At 50.7% G+C, this 20,673-nt stretch overlaps 1 protein-coding gene and 1 long non-coding RNA gene across 5 annotated transcripts in view; one reads left to right on the top strand and one right to left on the bottom strand.

Moving 5' to 3' along the window:
* Positions 1-20,004, bottom strand: part of LOC105476897 (HNF1 homeobox B) — a 60,690-nt gene extending 40,686 nt beyond the window's left edge. For 2 of the 4 annotated variants that reach the window (XM_011733222.2, XM_071082784.1), the window contains exons 1-4: positions 19,485-20,004; positions 14,040-14,239; positions 8,161-8,425; positions 6,187-6,422 (exon numbers count right to left, since the gene is read on the bottom strand). In XM_011733222.2, the coding sequence (XP_011731524.1) occupies positions 6,187-6,422; positions 8,161-8,425; positions 14,040-14,239; positions 19,485-19,828 (1,045 nt within the window). In that variant the 5' untranslated portion in view covers positions 19,829-20,004. The remainder of the gene's footprint in view (positions 1-6,186; positions 6,423-8,160; positions 8,426-14,039; positions 14,240-19,484) is intronic. The other 2 variants (XM_011733223.3, XM_011733224.2) reach the window with 1 other exon arrangement.
* A 320-nt stretch (positions 20,005-20,324) lies between these two features.
* Positions 20,325-20,673, top strand: part of LOC139359584 (uncharacterized) — a 98,845-nt gene continuing 98,496 nt past the window's right edge. The window contains exon 1 of the long non-coding RNA XR_011615669.1: positions 20,325-20,357. This is a non-coding gene — a long non-coding RNA (uncharacterized lncRNA). The remainder of the gene's footprint in view (positions 20,358-20,673) is intronic.

Raw genomic sequence — 20,673 nt, 5'->3', positions numbered from 1 at the left:
CTACCATGAGCCGCAGGCCAGGGCTGTGTGCTTGCAGGCAGCTTCCTCCTTCCTCAGAGCTGACTGGAGGCGGCAAGGAGTCCTTGAATCGTCTAAGGATCCTTCAGGGGGGATTAGGCATGACCCTTAGGTGATAGGACTGCAGTATCTCCTGGCCCCTTTGTGCAAAGGCTTGGAGCCCCACCAGCCCAGCAGCCTGGTTTCTTTGTATGCAGACCAGGGCTGGTTCCCTATCAGGGGGAGGCTGACAGCAGAATACCCTGAAGGTTACGCCTCTTAATCTCATTAATATCCTGATTGTCTTCCCCAATCTAGTGGCAGCCGATGGGGTGGTACCCACAAGATAAAATGATCTTCAAATTCAAGAGATAAAATGGCACTCAGATAAAGTCCCTAAGACAGAGAACACTGGAGCCGCCCGTGTCCACCACTTACTAAACCTCAAGTCAGTAAGAATGTGCTTCCTACAATAGCAGACATTTCAAGGCAAGATTTGTCTCTCTTCTGAACTGAAATAATCTGCTACTTAGGGACAATGGGCCTTATTTACCATGAGGAACTTTGCTGCTGAGATGAATATTTTTACAACTGCCCTCATAAACCCCTCCCGCTGTCTGCTGCCCAGGGAGTGGGCGGAGCTCCCAGAGGTGAGCTGAGGTGCTTGCACTGTCTCAGAAGCCCCATTAAGTTGTTAAGGCATTTAGTAGCCCAGACGGTGCCGACTGCAAGGGCAGTTCAAATCCCCACACAGATGGGGATGGGGTCGTGAAACAGGGGGCTTTGATTTCTTGCCTGGGCAGGGCACAGAATCCACCTTGGTCAGGGGCAGTGGTTGGGGAGGAAGCAGTAAACTAGCCAGAATGGGAGACTCACACCCTTACCCCACCTCTTTGGCGTGATCTCCCAAAGCCTTGGTGTCATTCAGAGGGGAACAGTAGGAATGTGGGAAAAGGAACTGCTGGGGGCTGTCTCTGTGTGTGTGTGTGTGTATGTGTGCGTGTGCACGCGCGTGTGTGTGTGTGTTTCTCTCTCTCTCTGTGTGTGTGTTGGATTTTGTGCCTGAAAAGTTTTAGCATCTGCATAAAGCAAAAAGAGATAGACAGTGTGCAACAGCTCAAAACCTCTCCCCACCACTTACTAAGAATATGAAGTTGGGCACATTCCTTCCATTCTAAATAGTTCACTTCCCTTGATTGTAAAATGAAGATGACACTACAGATGGCTCCTACTCTGCAGGGTCATTGTGCAGGTCACATAAGCTGATGCACAGAGGAACTCGGCCCAGGGCCTGGGACCAAGGAAGTAAGTGCTCCATCAACACTGGCCATTAGAATTCCTCTCGTTAAGTCACTACCTTGCCATTGGAAACTTTGGAGATTTCCTCGGGTCCTGCAGAATTCAGTGCCGGGAAAAGCAACAGCACTTCACATAGGTACCCTGGCCCAGAGTTTGGCTTGTCTGAGACCCAGGGTTAGATTCCCACAGGTAACCTGGGAGGGACTGTGAAGGGGGATGAGGGAGGGGCAGGAGGCAGGATTCTCTGTTTTTCAAGCTCTAAGCCACATCAGGGAAGTCAAGTCCACTGGGTTTGGAGAGGGAGGAATAGAGTTCAGCGAGAGGAGGAGCAGCAGCCACAGAAATAAATGTCTCCTCTTTGGTAAAGGGGCTACGGTTCGGGACCCATGAAAGTCCTCCTGGTGGGGCCTCTTCTCTTCTTTGTGCCTCACTTTCTTTCCAGGAGAGTAAGTCCCCACTTCCCTCTCAAAAGGTGACACAAGAGTGAGCACATCACGCATGGGAGAGCGGATGCTGAGGAAGACCTTTTACCCCTCCTCGCCTCCTCAAGGTGGTGGCCAAGTGAGCTTGCTGCTGACTAGAGCAAAAGGTACGGGGAGCAAGGTCGCCACAGATCACACAGCAGATACCACAGCTTGGGCCAAGGCTAGCAGAGTTTCCATCCCGCGCCAACTTCCTCCTCCTCCTCCTCGAGCCAATCAATACAAGCACCAGGCTCCAACCAGTCCCTCTCCTTGCTGCCGCCCTGCCCTCTGACCTTTTGGGGGCCTTTCTCTTGATTCATCTCCAGAAGGGAGGTAGAGGCCATCACTCCGGACCTGCTCAATGGCCTCAGAATGGGCTGTCATGGGGCCTATAACCAGGGACAGCTCCTGCTGGCCGAGAGCTGGAATAGGGGGTGGAGGCAGATAAAGGCCTTCCAGGCTGAAGATAAATGGCTGCCTGCAGCCTGCTACAGTAACTTCAGGCCCCCAAGAAGAGCAAACAAAGGGTGCCCCTGTGACACTCCCTGGAAAGATGAAGGCCCAGCAGCGGCAGCCAGGCTGGTTCAAAGCCCCAGCTTAATTGTCAATTAAGCATGCATAAGGGAGACAAAGCCATGACAACCCTTGGCTGCATGCTGGTGTGTGATTGTAAAGCCGAGGAGGGGCAACGCTGGAAACAGCTGATTCTGCTGACAATGTGTTTGTAGGGCATCTTGTAACCAATCAGCCGCTGACAGAGGCAGAGTGCTCCTCCTGCCACCCCTATTGTGCCGGACATTCCAGGACTAGGGTCACACCATGGTCATCGTGGGCAAGTGGGCCACAGCATGGTAAGCAGGGCTGGGAGGGAAGGTGCTGTTAGAGAAAGGGTGCTCTTCCTCTCTAGGACGAGGGTTCTGGGGAAGCCTCGTCTCCAAGGTGCTGCCAGCCCTCCTGGCTCAGGTGCGGTGTTTGGAGAGGGAAGAGTGTGGAGAGTGGGTGTGGGGGAACTGGGGCCTTGTTTCCCCCAGCTCAGTCTTTGGGGTTGCTAGTGCTGACCATGGATGTTGAGCTCTGCTCAGCAACATGGAGATCTTTTTTTTTTTTCCCAGACAGAGTCTTGCTCTGTCACCCAGGTTGGAGTGGAGTGGAGTGGAGTGGCCCATCTCGGCTCACTGCAACCTCCGCCTCCCGCCTCCCGGGTTCAAGCGATTCTCCTGCCTCAGCCTCCGGAGTCACTGGTGCCTGCCACCACACCCGGCTGATTTTTGTGTTTTTAATAGAGATGGGTTTCACCATGTTGGTCAGACTGGTTTCAAACTGCTGACCTCAAGTGATCTGCCCGCCTTGGCCTCCCAAAGTTCTGGGATTTCAGGTGTGAGCCACCACACCCAGCCCACAGAGTGTTTTTTTTTGTTTGTTTGTTTGGTTTTTTTTTTTTTTTTTTTGTATTCTGCATGCAGTTATATTTCTGACTTGGTTAGTGACCACACCTTGGCTGTGGGCACTGAGGTGGGAAGAGTGCCATGTGGCTCTACAGACAGAAGCCACCCCTGAGTGCTGGGCTGCAGCCTGCTGTCTGCCTGCTTGCATTACTCAGGAGCCCTGTCATGGCACACATGCCATCCTGGCAGCCTGAGATGGGGACACTAGTCTTTGACCCCAGCATCCTGCATCCCAGGCACCAGCACAGCAGCCACCTCTGTTTCTAGTCCCAGGGCCAAGACACATCTCACTGCCTCTCAGGGGGAATGCCCTGGTGTGTGAGATCAAATAGAAAATGATTTCTGCTGCCTGCCAGTCTTCCCACTGCCCTTGTTTAGCCCTCTCTAATGTTAAGAGTCATAATGAGGGTAGTATGGGTTACTGAGAAAGGTGTCTTTTTACATTCACTCCCTTCATCCTCACACGCACCCTGTCTGGAAGGTCCTATTTCTCCATTTTGTAGGCAGGAAACTCAGACTCAGAGAAGTTATGTGAATCAGCCACAGTTATAACCTCACTGGTTAGAACCCAGATACATAACTGCACTCAGAGAAAGAGAAGCCAGTCCCTGGGCTTGGGCCAAGGACCATGTTGAGGAGCCCAGAGTGAAAATTAAGGCAGAAGGGCTGGGTACAATCTCACAACTGTAATCCCAGCACTTTGGGAGGCTAAGGCAGGAGGACTGCTTGAGACCAGGAGTTTGAGGCTGTAGTGAGGCAAGACTGCACCACTGCACTCTAGTTCGGGTGACAGAGGGAGACCCCGTCTCTCAAAAAAAAAAATACAGAAGAAAAGCAGTCACCGAGAATATTCAGTGTCCCATAACTGTTGCTCCAGAAACAGCAATAGGATCTATCACACCGCAGAAAGATCCACAAAGCCCCCAAATGAAACCTCGATCCGCAGCTGGTTCTGGGGACTTGACACTGACCTGATGACCCGATATCTTTCCTACCAGACAGTAAGCTCCCAGAGGGCAGGACGCGCAGCTCATACATCACTAGCATATTCCCAGGACGTGGTAAGCACTCAACACGTCGTTGTGCTGTGGGAAAGCACGGAGTGGGAACCAGCAGGCCTGAGCCCTAGTCCTTGTTTTGCTACCATTGCTCTGTGTCACTTTGGCAAATCACTGCCTCTTTCTGGGCCTCAGTTCCTTTCTTCCAATTCCCTCCAGATTCTAATATTACATGATTTTTAGAAAGATCCAGACTTCTGGGCTACCCCAGAGAATCCACTTCCCGTGGGACGTGCCCTTCTTAGACTCCAGTCAGAGGAGTACGCAGGCGGTGTTTTCTGCCCACCCTGCTGGGTTTCCAGCACCTGCTCCCCGTCCATCCAGCCCCAGCTCTCTGGGTCTCCTGTCAGCACACAGGATGCCTAAACCAACGACCCCGTGGTGACCTCAGCACAGCCCCAGCTTGTCAGAAGGCTGCTGGGCCTTTGTTTGGCTTCCAGGCTCCCTGACTTTGGTGTGGAGATCACAGGTCCCAGCACAATGGCCATTGTCTTCTCAATAATGCCCCTTGCCCCAACCACGCCCCCCGCAGCTCCCAGCTTCAACTCCGTGGATCGCTGTGGCGGCCAAGCGCTCTGGTCCTGCTCAGTGCCAGCCACGTGCCATTTGCCACAACCCTCAGAACCCTGCTTTGAATTTCCCTAAAGGGGTGAAGTTACTCTGCAATCAGGCCAGTCTTTGCCTGGGGGCTTCTCTGCCTCTTAAGTAACTAAGACTATCTTCCTGTGTGGCTGAGCCTCTCTCCTCTATGGGAGAGGGACCTAGAGAAACCCCCGGCACTGGCCCCAGCTTCATGCTGGACACTGTCAGGCTCCCAGAGGCCCTGGAAGAGGCTGTGCTATGGGAGGGCACAGCAGGCATGGAACAAATGCTTGTATACCACCCAGCTGATGGCTCTGAGCCTGTCTTGGTGGCTTTGGTCCCCTGAACACTTGGGTTAGCTCCCAGCCCTCAGGCCTTTCTCATCAGAAGGGCAACCAACAGGTGAGGGGAGCAACAGGTTTCAGAATCACCCCCGAGTTAGAAACAGTGTTTGGCTTTCCTTTCGCAAGCCCTTTTCTTGGAGCAGGCAGGAGGCTGCTACACTTTGTCCTCATGGGCACCGCACAGACCCCGGTGAACACGTCAATTCTAGGAAGCCAGCTTTGCCGGAAGAATGAAGGGCCAGAAGAAGTGCTCCATCCCAGCCTGTGCCTAACACAGAGCTCAGCATATAGGTGTGCTTTTTCCCAAGGAGGCTGTAGGATTCCATCCTGACAAACCGAAAGCCCACAGCAGAGGCATTCTAATCCAGGCCAGGGCCCACACAAAGGAGCACTCAATCAAGCACGATGGAGCAGGTACTCAGTCAGTTTGGCCCAACTCATCACTGCAAAGATTTCAAGTGACTGACCCCCACCAACCCTGATGAAACACGGAAGCCAACAAGCAGAGGCCACCAACAGAGTGGCCGTCCCCAAAGGCCACTGGGCTTCTCCTGAGGCAGCCGGACCGAGCGAGGGGCAGGATATGGCCAGGGATGGAGGAGGTGGCCGGAGTGCCATCCTCCAACACTGCGAGGGATGCCACGCCATCACGACCCCTCTGCCTGAGATTTGGACCTGGTCCACCCATAAGGCAGCCTCCTCAGTGTAGAATGACCGCTGAGTCAGCAGCCACACAGGGAGAAGAAGAGGGAAGGAGACAAATAGGGTAAAGGGTTCCCTGGAGGCTAAGTGAGCCTCACAGGGCAGTGGCTGAGCCAGAAGTTGGAGGAAACTGATCAGAGCCACACATTATTTCCAGGGGAATATTCTGGCAATGAGAGAGCAGCCCTAAGATCACCTCAAAGGATTTGCTCCTCTGAAAACCCTTAAACCAGTTAAGATCCGTGGCGAGAACCAGGATGGGTTGCTGAGGCAGTGAGGCCCAACCTTTGTTTACCTGACAGCTTGTTCGGAGGAGAGGAGCTGGGCTGGTGGTGGGGGGAGCCGTGGGAGAGCAGAGGGTTCAGGCTGTGAGTCTGGTTGGAGCTATAGGCGTCCATGGCCAGCTTCTGCCGGAATGCCTCCTCCTTCCTGCGGTTTGCAAACCAGTTGTAGACACGGACCTCAGTGACCAAGTTGGAGCCCAGGCCGTGGGCTTTGGAGGGGGACACCCCTCGCTGCAAACATTCTGCCCTGGGGATGGATGGAGGGGAGATGGTGAGTGAGGGTGGCGGGGGGACTTGTTGGTGTTTGGCCAAAAGCACACAATCACAGCAGTCTTGGTTGGGAGTGTGAATGGGCCATGGGCAGAATGGAAGGCTGAGGAGGAGAGGCCTATGCAGAGAAAAGGCCAGCCCATGGAGTGATATGATGAAGATGGCTGAAGTGCAGGGTCTGAATGCAGGGACAGAGCAGGCTATGCCACCCTGGGAGTCAGGGACTTAGGCTCTGGTGTGGCTCCCGAGGAGAAGAGAGCAAGCTGGGGACAGGCAGTCCAGGGGAAGGTCCAGATGGGGCTTCCTGACACCTCCTTATTTAGCCATTCTTCCCACCACACAAAAGGCAAAGCCCTTCGCTGACTCTGTCTTGAATGCCTTCAAAGCACTTCAAGAGGATTTCTGGTCTTTTGGGGTTTGAACTCCCTGAAAGAGTGCCAGGAAGCAAAATGCCTTATACCCTCCAAAAGGCAGGCAGGGTGGGGTCCAAAGCAGGGTGCATTGAGATGGCCGGTCTCTAGCTTTATCAGGGCTGGTGAAACCTCAAACCCAGGTGTGAGAGATTCTTAGACACTACTGGTGCTGCAAGGCATCTCATTAGTCGGGGTACGGAGCACAGCCTGAGGACTCAGTGGGAGTACAGGCCTCTCTGCTTCCCAGCCTGACTTCCCTGGCTGCATTCTTTCCACTGCCAAGGCCAGCCCAGCCCAGAGACAGAGAAAGCGCACACAGGCCTTGGCCAGACCAAAGAGCTGAATTTTTAAAAAGTCAATACTGGAGTCAGGGAGAATAGGGCAGGAATGAAGTAAAAAGATTTCCCAAGGTTTTCCAATAGTTTAAAAAAAAAAAATAGCTGGGCCCGGTGGCTACAGCCTATAATTCCAGCTATTTGGGAGGCCAAGGCAGGAGGATTGCTTAAGCCCAGTTCAAGATCTGCTGGGCAACATAGCAAGACCACATATGAAAAATAAATAAATAAAATAACACATAGTTTTTGTTTGTTTGTTTGTTTGTTTTAAAATAGAGATAAGGTCTCGCCATGTTGCCCAGGCTGGTCTCAAAGTCCTGGGCTCGAGCAATCCTCTGCCTTGGCCACCCAAAGTGCTGGGATTATAAGTGTGAGCCACCGTGCCTGGTTGGTAGTTAACATGTAAACAGAACTCTGTTGAGTCAGTGGGGGCAGAGTAGACTGAACAGATCTGACCAATTCTTACTCTCCTGCCAAGCTTCCTTTTGGACCACTGCATGTCTGACAATTGGTAGAGGCCAGATCTAGGGTCTGTGGCTAAGGGAGAGTTTTATCCTGGCCTGTATGGAGGTCGAACACAAAATTTTCATTTCACAGGTATCATATTTTACACCAGCATTCTCCAGAGTATCTTCCCTAGAATAATAATTCATGGGATTGTTTGTACTCTACCAAAGATTCCAGAGTTAACAACACATTCAACAAAGCTAAGTGGTTTTCTTGACTGCAGGGCTTCTCAGAGCCTTTAATATATGTTGTGACTCTCTAAGGGGAAGTATCCATATGCTGGTTCTCAGACTTACTGACTAATGAATTGATATTGGGGTTCTGTGGAACATACTTTGGGAAGCCCTGATTTAGCCACACTTATCTGTATAACTAGTGTCTCAATATCCCAGGACCAAGGGGAGGGATCCTGGGTCCCTGTGCTTGCCCACCTGCCCAGGTGAGCTTCTGGTGGTGTTACCTGTTGCATTCCTCCACTAAGGCCTCTCTCTCTTCCTTGCTGGGGTTCTTTTGCCGGTCGTAGGCCTGGTACAAGATTTGCTGGGATGCGGGCCCCCATTTGAACCGGTTGCGGCGCATCTTCTTGTTGGTGGGCTCAGAGCAGGCATCATCGGACTGCCCAGGCCCCTGGCTCTGTTGACTGAACTCTGGAAAGAGAAACAGCAGCTGATCCTGACTGCTTTTGTCTGTCATATTTCCAGAACTCTGGACTGTCTGGTTGAATTCTGAAAAGAGAAAGGAGTAGATTTGATAGGGTCTGTAGCCTTCACTCAGCAGACAGACAGACAGACAGACAGACAGACAACGGACGAAGACACATTTATTCCCCTCTTCTAACTAAGCTTTGCAACCTGCTCTCGCTGCATGTGGAGCTGGAGACGGGGAGGCCTCAGCACAGACCTTTACTGCCCACCTCAGTTGCTCCAGCAAAGCCACCCTTTTCCTTTCTTTGAAGGAGCTCAAACATAGCCAGCCATTGTTTTAAGAAAATTATTTTTTTTTCCCCTTTGGCTCACTGGCCCTCAGACATGAAGCAACACTCTGCATCCTGAACTCTTGTATTTGATGTCAAGTGGGTGAGCTCAATCGAGTCTCAGATCCAGGGGAGAACTGCTCAAAGGTACAATTTATACTTGCACAAATATTCAGAGGCTGTAGATAGCACTCCCCACCTCTCCTCCCTCTTCCTATATCCGAGGTATCTACATTATAAAGTCAGGTTTTTAGAAAAACCCCAAACCTTTTGAAACATGCTTTGAAATAAATATAACTGGAGCTCTGTATTGGAAAGAGCAGATGTGCTTTAGATCTCAAATAATTTCAAGGACTACAAACATAGGACCCGTCTGGGAGTGGTGTTTAATTAGCTGGAAATGATGCTCCCTGTCTGTCCAATTCCTTGGGTCCAGGAATACTGTGACCCTCAGGAGATTTTTCTAGAATGAATGACAGCCAGCAGCTCAGCCCAGTGGTGATGCCTTAGCCTACATGGTTTAATGAGATTTGATATTTACATTACTGAAGAAGAAAGCTTTGCTGTCCTAGTCTTCACATCTGCATGCAGGAGGGCTCATTGGGGTGATTAATTCCATTTTACAGATGAATAAACAAAGAGGCTAAGCACTCTGCTGAGCAAAGACACATAACACATTCATTTCCTAGCTCTGGGTCCCTATGTTCTAGATCTTAATGTCTTTTTTTTTTTTTTTTGAGACAGAGTTTTGCTCTTGTTGCCCAGGCTGGAGTGCAGTGGTGTGATCTCAGCTCACTGCAATCTCCGCCTCCCAGGTTCAAACGATTCTCCTGCCTCAGCCTCCTGAGTAGCTAGGATTATAGGTATGCGGCACCATGCCCAGCTAATTTTTTGTATTTTTCATAGAGATGGGGTTTCATCGTGTTGGGCAGGCTGGTCTCGAACTCCTGACCTCAGGTGATCCACCCGCCTCAGCCTCCCAAAGTGCAGAGATTACAGGCGTGAGCCACTGCACCCAGCCTTAATGTCTTTCTTTCACAGTTCCTGTAATTACTCTCACAGGTCACAGAGAGTGGAAGGCTACCACCTCCCTTTGTGATAAGCTCTGAATGTGCCATCATTTACATGCTATCCTTCTCGTTCTTTTGGACAACTGGATCAAAAATCCTCAAGGTTCAAGTCAGGCTACTACTTAATGTTTGAATCCCCTCTACAACCCCCCACCGAGTGGCCCTCCAGTCTATATGCCTCCAGCAGCAGGGAACTTGCCACCTATCTAAGGCTCATGTCCATTTTGGTCCATCAGGAGGAACGGTTAGGGTCCCTAGCCAGCCAGGACTTGGGATCCCAACTGCAGGTGGTGTTGGGCTTTGTTTAACTGTGGACTGATCGTGACACTGTGGCCTTTGATTTGGCCCATTTAGAACCCTGGAGGATTCTTAGGCCACCTTAGGGCTCTGTTTTCAGTGGTGCCCAACAATGCTACTATAGACCTGAGAGAGTCCCTGCCAAATGGCTAGTGGGAAGTCACTGCTAGTGGGATCATGTGGGACCCTAGCTTAATTCCCTCATCACTTAGTCCCCCCAGCTGTGGGATGAGACTGACTGAAAGCTTAGGGATACTAACTAGCCTTTCAGAATATCTACCCCTAGTCAGGATGATGGTGATGTTGGCCCAAATTCCTTTGGGGGTTAGACTTTTTCTTTTTTACAGACAAGGTCTTGCTCTGTCACCCAGGCTGGAATGCAGTAGTACGATCATAGCTCACTGCAGCCTTGACCTCCTGGGCTCAAGCCATCATCTCGCCTTAGCCTCCCAAGTAGCTGGGACTACAGGTGTGCAAGCCACCACACCAGACTAATTAAAAAAATTATGTTTGTAGAGATGGAGTCTCACTATGTGGCCCAGGCTGGTCTCAGACTCCTGGCCTCAAGCAGACTTCCCACCACCTCAGCCTCCTAAAGCACTGGGGTTACAGGCGTGAGCCACAGTGCCCCACCTGATTATACTTTTCAAAGTGCTTTTGCCCCTGTACAGTATTTGGCTTCACAGCAGCTCCTCTAAATGCAGTTACTTGAGGAGAAATCAAAGGGAGAGAAGGAGACGTCCCCTGCTCAGTGAGCTCTGTCACAGTGTCCTCCCTCCTCCCTGTAGGCCCTGAGTGGCACCGGTGGAGTCACCGATGGCCAAAGCCAGTGTAGATCATCCCAAGGGCCTGGGAGCAATGGGAGATTTTTTCATTTAATGTAAACAGACACAATAACGGTTAACATTTATTGAACCATTTCTATGGTGAGGTATTGTGCCAAATCCTCTGAATATATTCCTTCATCTAATTCTTACAACCTCTCCATGTGAGAAGTACGGCCATCTCTATTTTACAGATTAAGAAACTGAGGTTCAGACTGGTTAAGTGACTTGCCCAAAGTCATGAGGACTTGGGGCAGGAGCCCAGACATGAGCCCAGCCTGCAGGCTTGCAGACTCCTAACTACCACCCTGTGCATCGCCTCTCACTAAAAACCAAACCCAAGCAATGTACCCGCAAACCCTTCAGATCTGACTTGTGTGGAGGTGACAAAACCGACTCCTGAAGCTTTGTGTCTGGTGGGTGTGACACTCTCGCAGCTGCTCCCTATTGTGGGGGCTGCCTCAGTCTCTCACCTGCCCTTTGAGGAGGTAGCAGCCTGAACAGTGTTCAGAACTCAGTGTGTCCTCAAATCAGCCAGGTGGCTTTGCCTGTAGGTGCTCAGAACCATTCAGGTTCCACTGACCTCAGGGGCTTGGCTCTAGCCTCTCCCAATTTTTGAAGAACTAGACTCCCACATTTGCTCCCTCTAACCACCACGAACTCTTCTCTACTTCCCTTCAGATTGTGTTTGGGGAACAAAATGTCCATTGCCCATGAAAATTATCTTGGAGAAGCTGGCTTCAGTAGTCTCTTTATAGGCTTGGGGGCCAGCTTGGACAAGGAGATTCTATGTGTGTAGAGAGGCCCATGAATATTACCATTTGTTATTTTTAGTTTTTCAAGGAAATTTGTATTCATGTATCATTTTGTATTCTCTCCCCTCTCTTCCTCCTTCTCCTCACCCCATTCACTTGTGTCCCTCTTTTATTTCTCTTACTTCCTGATTCTTATATTATACTTGCATGTCTTGTATTCATCCTTCAAGACATGATTTGAATGTCACCTATTCTAGGAAGCCTTCCATGATATCTCCAGGCAATTTAGCAGTTCCTCTGCTGCCCCTTGTGTATATCTTTATAACAGCTCTTAAAAAGTGAATGTCATTATTTACTCAAACGTCTCCACTTCTTCACTGGATGGCAGGTAAGTCCCTGGAGAAAAGAACCTATGTATTCCACAGCTTAGCATAGTGTTTGGCACATAGTAGGTGCCTGTATAATAGTTACAGAATGAAGGACTGTTTCTTAAGCTTTTATATCTCATGTGACTTTAAAACAAAAATAATGGCCAGGCGTGGTGGCTCACGCCTGTAATCCCAGCACTTTGGGAGGCCAAGGCGGGCGTATCACGAGGTCAGGAGATCAAGACCATCCTGGCTAACATGGTGAAACCCCGTCTCTACTAAAAATACAAAAAAAAAAAAAAAATCGCCCAGCATGGTGGCGGGCACCTGTAGTCCCAGCTACTTGGGAGGCTGAGGCAGGAGAATGGCGTGAACCCGGGAAGCGGAGCTTCCAGTGAGCTGAGATCACGCCACTGCACTCCAGCCTGGGCGACAGAACGATACTCCATCTCAATAAATAAATAAATAAATAAATAAATAAATAAATAAATAAAACAAAAATAACAATAACAACAATTCTCTTGACGAGACTGTTGTATTTGTAAAATGTCCCTTCCTCAACTTCTTGAGAAACTTTCTGGACCGCTGTCTTTTGAGAAGTTTCCAGTCTGCCTTTCCTGCCTCCTTCTCCTTTCTGAAGAAATTCTCATTGAACACAGAGAGGCAGCACAGACTGGAGATGCTACATAAAACTTAAATAATTGGGCAGGGCTCAAGGGTTGTTGGGTCTTCGGAGACAATGGCTCCTGAGAATTTTTTTAGGCTTTCCAGGAACTATACAGAGAGTTGCTTCATGTCAGGAACACAAATTCTTAAAGAGCTAGTCACCAAGTATGGGGGGCCAACCCATTCTTGGAAAGGTCTCCCGCTCTAAGCAGCAAATAGCTCTCACGTTACTTCTTCCAATGTATTCATGTAATGCTCCCAACAAAAGCACAAACACAATATGAAATGAACACCTAAAACCCTTCCTTTCACCAGCCCAGGGACATTGAGACAATAAATACTGAAACAATCACTTCAGAGCACTGTGTAACAGAAAACAAGAGTCATTTTAAAAAGCAAGAGGGAAAAAGCCCAAACCAGAAAGTGGTGGAAACTAACATCTTGATAAAGACAGAGAAGCTCAGATAAAGCCAGAGGATAATGTGTGGGGAGAGTGAAAACCAATACAAAATTTTCTGGGGAAAGGATGGGATCAAAGTAATGAAAGTCTAATGTCAAAGAATACTTTCCTAAAATACAGGCAGTATGTCATTCTACTCTTGTTATTCATATGCAGTTCAAACTTCCCTAGACTTACTTCAAAACAAAAACTTTTCAGAATAATTGGGTGGTAGAAATCTTGGGACAGAAAAAAAACTTTGGGATGGGAACAGGAATGATAAGAATTGAGGAGTCAGAGTTCCAAATGCAGACACTTTTCCTGTGCCCTGCCTTAGCCAGAAGTAGCTTCTTCAGGAGCAAGGCCACCAGCTGAGGTCCCCACACTCGACCAATTTTGGTAAATGTGAGCAAACACCTTAAATTGCCTCAGGATTCAAACCCCTCCTCCAAGAACAGGGTGAAGTTCTGAATATATCTCTCTATACAAATGCCTTCTATTGTTGATACTTTTTCCAGAGAGGAGGAAATTGTAATAGTAATTAATATTATTGACTGCAATGAAATGTCTTCTTTGGAAATTGACTGTTGGTCATGTATCAAGGGGAGATACTTGGCTTTCTCTGGGGGAAGATATTTCACTCTGCCACCTACTTGGTTTCAAAGAGGAGGACGTTGGAAGGAGGGGCCAAAAAGTTTAAGCTAGGCTGCTTACACTGACAGGCTCCTCAGAGCAACTGGCTGGGTAGCAAGGGGCTGTGACCAAAGAACATGATAGAAGCCAATCCATTGTACAGCAACCACCAAGGCTAAATCTACTTGCCAGTTTCCTTATATCTGCTAAATGCTCACAGGGCCTTGTTGATGAAAGGGAAACTGAGGCAGCCCATGGGGTGAGAGGGCAAAGGTCACTTCAGGCTGAGGCAGAGGCAGGATGAAAACACTTACGTCGGAGGATCTCTCGTTGCTTTCTGACGTACCAAGTGTACAGGGCAGCACGCTTCTGGGTCTTCATAGGGGTGCCCTTGTTGAGATGCTGGGAGAGGTGTGATTGGTTCAGGCCGGTGACATCGACCACCTCCCTCTGGGGGATGTTGTGTTGCTGCATGTAGCCCTTGATCATTTTAGCAGCCCTCCAAGGGTCCTCACTAGACAGACAAGCAGATGGTTAGGGTACTAGCGGGAGACATCTGGGGAGAAATATTCTCTTTCTAGGGGGTGCTACCTATACTCTATGCAAAATTCTGAATTTTCCACCCATCTAAGCTACAACTTTGGGATAGACATGAGGCCAAAATGGAAGCTAAACAGAAGAGAAGGTGGCGGGCGGCCCCTGTATGGTACACCTCACCCCTTTCTTCCGAGGTTAGCGGACAAAAGAGCACTTCCCATCTTCAGGAATAAAAAAGCACCACCACCACTCTCTCTTACTAAGCAAAAAGAAAAGCTCTTGTTTTATTTATTTTTATTTATTTATTTATTTATTTTGAGGTGGAGTTTTGCTCGTCACCCAGGCTGGAGTGAAATGGCATCTTGGCTCACTGCAACTTACGCCTCCTGGGTTCAAGCGATTTTCCTGCCTCAGCCTCCCGAGTAGCTGGGATTATAGACGCCCGGCACCACACCCAACTAATTTTTTTTTTTTTTTTTTTTTTTGAGACGGAGTCTCGCTCTGTCCCCGGGCTGGAGTGCAGTGGCCGGATCTCAGCTCACTGCAAGCTCCGCCTCCCGGGTTTACGCCATTCTCCTGCCTCAGCCTCCCGAGTAGCTGGGACTACAGGCGCCCGCCACGTCGCCCGGCTAGTTTTTTGTATTTTTTAGTAGAGACGGGGTTTCACCCTGTTAGCCAGGATGGTCTCGATCTCCTGACCTAGTGATCCGCCCGTCTTGGCCTCCCAAAGTGCTGGGATTACAGGCTTGAGCCACCGCGCCCGGCCAATTTTTGTATTTTTAGTAGAGACAGGGTTTCGTCATGTTGGCCAGGCTGGTCTCACACTCCTGACCTTAGGTGATCCATCTGCCTCGGCCCCCCAAACTGCTGAGCCACCGCGCCTGGCCGTTTTATTTTGCTTTTCTTCATTTTCCTGGAATGTGGGAGATTTAAAAGGCAGGAGGCCAACTGGAAAGTGGGGATGCCGTTAGCTTGGGGCTGGACTCACTGATCCCACAATGAAGTGGGGATAGCACCAGTTTCTGAATCTGCCCAATTTTAGCTTCAACCTCTCCTACATTATTTTCCTTTTGAATGGGGATCTCCATTTCTTATAAAACAGGGGTGAAATGTACGTGTTCACCTTCTGAGAAGCAAGGAGGGTGTCTTAGCCAAATAGTAAATACTTTTCAGAGTTTTAGAAAAGTTTTCCAGAATACAATGTTGTACCTCCTTGGGACTGGAGGATCACACCACTGAGGTAAGGCAAGTAGTTAAAAAAAAAAAAAAAAAAAAAAAATCCACAGCCCCACCTTCCAGACAAAATCTACTGGGCTAATGGGGACAAATAATTTCAATTTCGGACATTAACAATTTTAGATGCCTTGTTTTCCTGTATTATCGTGTTTCTCATAAATTTTAAGCACTGGGTAAGAACATGATTATACTTTTCATTTCTCATAAACACGGGTGTGTAAATTGCTAATTTTAGCACCTTTGAATTTTATTTGTCTAGAATGGTTTCAACTTTGCCAATATCTTTTCTTGCTTATTGAACAGATGCTTTGAAAAGAGAGATATAATTTAAAACTAGAAATTAAGAAAATACTGTGCAGCACAGAACAAAAGTACTAAAGAAGCAATATATACACATTTACTATTTATTTAATGCAGGTACATATTTAACTTACAAAAACCAGCACCCCATTACTGTATGTTGATGTATGTATTAGCTCAATAGAACATGGAAAAAAAAAAAAAAAAAAACGAAAGGGAAAACTAGTTTCAGGTGAAACAAACAAACAAAAAAAAACCAGTGTAAAGTAGAGGCTGAAATAGATACAGCATTGCAATATAATAAGCAATTTTATTTCTAAATGGTGCCTTTAATATGTCAAATAAAATTAATTTTGTTTAATGAATAAAAATCCAGTAATTGAACATATTTTGCAAGCATTTGGGTAGTTGTGATTGTTTTATCAAGACTTTGGTATTAAACTCGTGAGAACACAGGCTTTGATAGAGATGTTTTTGAGAAATGCAAACTTTTATATTAATTATATGTAAAAACGAGTTTCTCAAGTATTTACAAAGGTACTTTCCAAGTACACAATATAAGGAAGTAACAACAAGAACAAAAAATGAGAAAATGAGTTACAGTTTCAAACGTGGAGAATTCACATTAAGAGGAAAATAATGTAATAAACATTTTAGACATGTCCTTGTAAACATCACAGATCATTTAAAAGCTTATTTCCGGTGAATATTTCCACAGATTTTTTAGGGTGGAAAAACACTTTCAATGGTTACGAACAAGAAACTTCGAACCTTAGGGGGAAAACTGCATTTTAAAAGTTAATATTGCTTTTGCAAATTCTTCGGCTATTTTTCTTTTGTTTAATTGCCTTTACCTGGGTTCATTTGGTATGCCTAAGAAACCTAGAAAAATAGGGTACTTTTGTAAGTGGGAATGGTTCTGTGGAAATAGTGAATTAGTTCACCAATTGGGGAGGGTAAAAAAAAAAGCCCCCAAAAACCTTATAAATGATGGCAAAACCTTTTAAGTCCGACTTAAAAAGAGAGTGAGGAGTAAGATGGCGCAGTTACACCTTTACAGCTCTCTGACCCCAAAATTCACGTGTGTTCACCGGCAAGAGCCGGGAGAGTTGGTTATTTATTTTTTTTATTTGAAAACACAGCTCAGGTTCAGGGGTTCCTAACACGGAGAAAGGCACGGGTCCCGAAGAGCGCCAGCGGCCATTGTGTCCCAAGCGCAGGTGTCAAACGCCGGCCGTGGCGCCCGCAGGGTCCGTCCCGCACGCTCCTTCTCAAACAATGACTTTGCTGCCCACGAACAGAGAAGCCTGGATCCCAGCGCAATCCGCGGCACGTTCGTTAAGGAGCCCAACTTTGGCTTCTTACAAAGCAACCCACTTTCTAGATGCCCCCGGCGCGCCCGCCTCGAGGCCGCGAGTAAGGCCAGCTCCGGCCGGGAGCCGGGGACCGGGAAGCGCGCAGTCCGGACCTTCCTTCCCCGCCTTTCTCTTCCAGGTTTACTAGAATTCCAGGAACTCCAAAATACGACTTCTCTTTCTCTTTGCTTTTCGTCTTAAGGGAACACAGTGGGCAAAAGAAGGGAGTGCGTTTGCCCGGGGACTCGGGAGCCCCCTGTGCAATGACCTAAGGACCGCTAGCGATTTCTTGAAAAATTACTTTAATCAAGTCCTACGCTCCCGGGAGCGGGGGAGGAAAGGCAGCACCCGCTCGGGACGGGAGAAAAAAGCCTCCAGGTCTGTCCCGCGTCTCCAACTCGGCGAGGGTCTCTGGCTCCCCAGTCTCCCTCCCTGCCCTACTGGGGCCTGGGGTTTTGGGGAGGGAAGAGGGAATGTTGGGGTCTGAGGACCCTGGGCCGGGCCTGGCTTTCCACTGGCCGGGCCTGCGGGTGTCGGCGACCCGGGGGCTCCGCGGGCGGCTCCGGCGCTCAGAGAGCCCGCGTCCGGCGCCGGGGCGGCGGGGCCACGGGGCCGCACGGGGCGCCTGGCTGGGTGCGCCTGGCTGGGAGCGGCGAGCAGCCCCGTGCCCGCGTTTTGATTTCCTTTCCCTTCTAAGCCGCGTTTACAACTTCACCAATGAATAACCCGCCTCTCTTTTCAACCTAATCACGGCTCTTTGTGTATCTTTCTGTTGATGATTTATAGAAATAAATTAATAACACCCCAACTCCACGTGCTGCAGTTTATGTTACGTCTCAGCTGCGTCCAGCCCGGCGCGGGGCTGGGTGCGGAGGGGCGCCCCGGGTCTTTCCAGCGCCGCGCTAAAAAGCGGCCGCCTGCGGCCGGGCCGGAGGGCCTAGGCCCTGTGACCCCCAGTGGCCGGCAGTGGGAGCCTGGTTCATCCGCCTGGTTCTGAGCGACCTCCCGGCAGCCCTGGCGCCCCAGCCGCCCCTAGGGGCCACTCTCTCGACCCCTCTTAGCCTCTATGACTCACACCTGCCGCGTCGCGGAACTCTCTTGCAGGAGTTCTCTCCCGATAAGGGAGAAATCACCTCCGGGCGGGAGAGCGGCGAGGGAAGAACCGCAAACCTATGAATTATACCAAAGTGTGTTTGGGGGAAAAATATCTACAAGATCCCTGATTGTTTTGGCTAGAGGGCAAACCGCCAGGCCCTCGGAGCGCAAATTCAAATGCAAGGTCATATCCCACCCCAAACCGCCGCTGCGGACGTAAGGCCGAGGCTCAGCCCCGAAATCGCGGCGCTTCAGTGTCCGAAGCCACGCGATGGGCTCCGTCCTAAAGTGGAGTGGCCCGGGAGCGACGTGCGGTCCCAGGGAACCGCTCGGCTCTTTAGATAATTAGTAACCAGCTGTCAAAGCCTAGGGCGGTCGGGGAGGACCCACAAACGATCCCGGCCCTGGGGATACACTGCCAGCCGGCCTGACCTCCTGGGGAGAGGCCGGGGGTGGGCAGCGAGGTCTGGAAACGCCCTCCTTTCTCAGACTGAGAGCAGACTCCTTTCTCAGACTGAGACCAAATCCTCTGCGAACTGAGGTCTGAGACATGTTCGCCCCCACACCACCCCGCTTGGTTTCTTGGGCCCCGCGCGGGTCCACCCCGACCCTACATGCAACATGCCCTTTGCAAATCTAAACCGGCGTTGGGCACCTCGGATAATTCTGGGCCTTGCATGGGGGCGGCTAACAAGAGTGCCCACCAGGGAACTCGCCTCCCAGATCCCGGCCCCAGACGCCGCCTGTCCTTCGGCAAAGAACTGCAGGTCATCATGCAGGTCAATGTGTCCGAGGCCGACATGCGGCTTTCCAGACCCAGGCAGCGCGCAGGAAAAAATGCGCGGCCTGGGGCTTATAGCGGCGCGAGCCTCTGCTCCCGGGAAGTCGCAGCGGTTTCACTGCACCCACTCGCACCTTCAGTCGCGTGGGCAAACCTCCCGGCAAAGGGCTCCGCAGCTCCAGTTCTCCCCGGCCGAGCTCCAGCCCCGTGGGGAAAAGCCCCTGGGTCCACGACGCTGGCCTGGGCCTGGGGAGAAGAAGCCCGGTGGGCCGCAGTGCCTTTCGGCTAAGGGATTGGGAAGGGTCCAGGTGTTGGGAGAGAAGCAGAGCGCCCCCCGGGGGACTTCTCTAGTGGGAAACGGGCTTGGCGAGTGTGGTCGGGCGCAGTGTCACTCAGGCCCGGGGCAGGGGCTCCAGGGGTTCGGGTGGGTCCTCTCCAACTTGCTCTGCGCCTACCTGAGCATCCGGTCCACCTCCGCCCGCTGCTCCGCCGCCTCCTCGGTGTTGAGCGCCTGCAGCTCCTTGAGGATGGGAGGTGTGTCATAGTCGTCGCCGTCCTCGGAGCCCTCGTCGCCGGACAAGCGGCCCTTGGCGTGGCCGTTGGTGAGAGTATGGAAGACCGGCTTGGTGTCGGGCTCGGCCCCGCTGCCAGGGGACAAGGGCAGCGTCTCCAGCTTCACCCCGAAGTTCGGCGATGGCAGCAACTCCTCCAAGGCCTGAACCAGCACCTCCTTGGTGACCCCGGAGCTCAGCAGGGCGCTCAGGAGTTCTTGCTGGAGCGACGTGAGCTTGGACACCATTTTCCAAGGACAGAAAAAGAAGGGGGTGAGGGCGTGGGTGGGTGCGAGAGAGGAGGGTGGAGGGGATTTTCACAAGCAAACTCCAAATCCAGGAACCCCTCCACCCTTCAGCCTCCAGACACCTGTTACTCCCCGGGGTCCCGGAGTCTCCTCCGAGAGGAGTCAGAAAACTTCTAACTTGCCATGATCGCCACCATTAGGCCATATAAGATATGCAAATTAGTGGGAAGGGCCCAGCTTTCGGCTGGATGCAAATGATGGTGGGGAGGGGGAAACCCGGAGAGAGGGAGAGCCGGAGGGGCAGACCTGGAGAACAGAAGACCCGGGCCGGGAGCGGGGCTTTGCCAGGGTCCATTCTACTCACGCTGGGGGGCTGGAGACCTTCTTTTACTGGTTCTGCTTATCAGCCAAACTTCAGCTAACCTCTGGACTTGTTAAGCCAGTGCCTTGCAGCCTAGGCGCGGGGCTTTTCCACCGGTTCTCAGTTCCGCTTTAGTCCAGAGAGAAGACACTACGCTTCGGCGTTCAGGTGAGAGCCGGAGGAAGCTGGGGTGCTCGTGGAAGAAGGGGACGCAGGAGGAAACGAAGAGTAGAGACCCTGGATGCGTCCCAGCCGACGCAGGTGGTGGGCCAGGAGAGCCCGCAGGGCGGAAGAGAAACTGACCACTTAGGAAGGGGCGCCGAGGCCAGCGGGGAGGTGAGGCCGCCTTAGGTGGGGTGCGCGCGCCCTGGAGGGACTCCATTTATTTCCACTTTGGTTACTGCTCTCCAGGCCCCAGAACCTCCCTGGCCCGGTCTGGCGGTTTGGGTTTGCAGAACTGCCTGCCAGAGAGCGTAGACGAGGG

The sequence above is a fragment of the Macaca nemestrina genome, chromosome 17 (assembly GCF_043159975.1).
Source record: "Macaca nemestrina isolate mMacNem1 chromosome 17, mMacNem.hap1, whole genome shotgun sequence".
NCBI classification, from domain to species: Eukaryota; Metazoa; Chordata; class Mammalia; order Primates; family Cercopithecidae; genus Macaca; species Macaca nemestrina.
The sequence above is the reverse complement of the archived record's forward strand: the minus strand, read 5'-3'. Positions and strand labels throughout refer to the sequence as shown.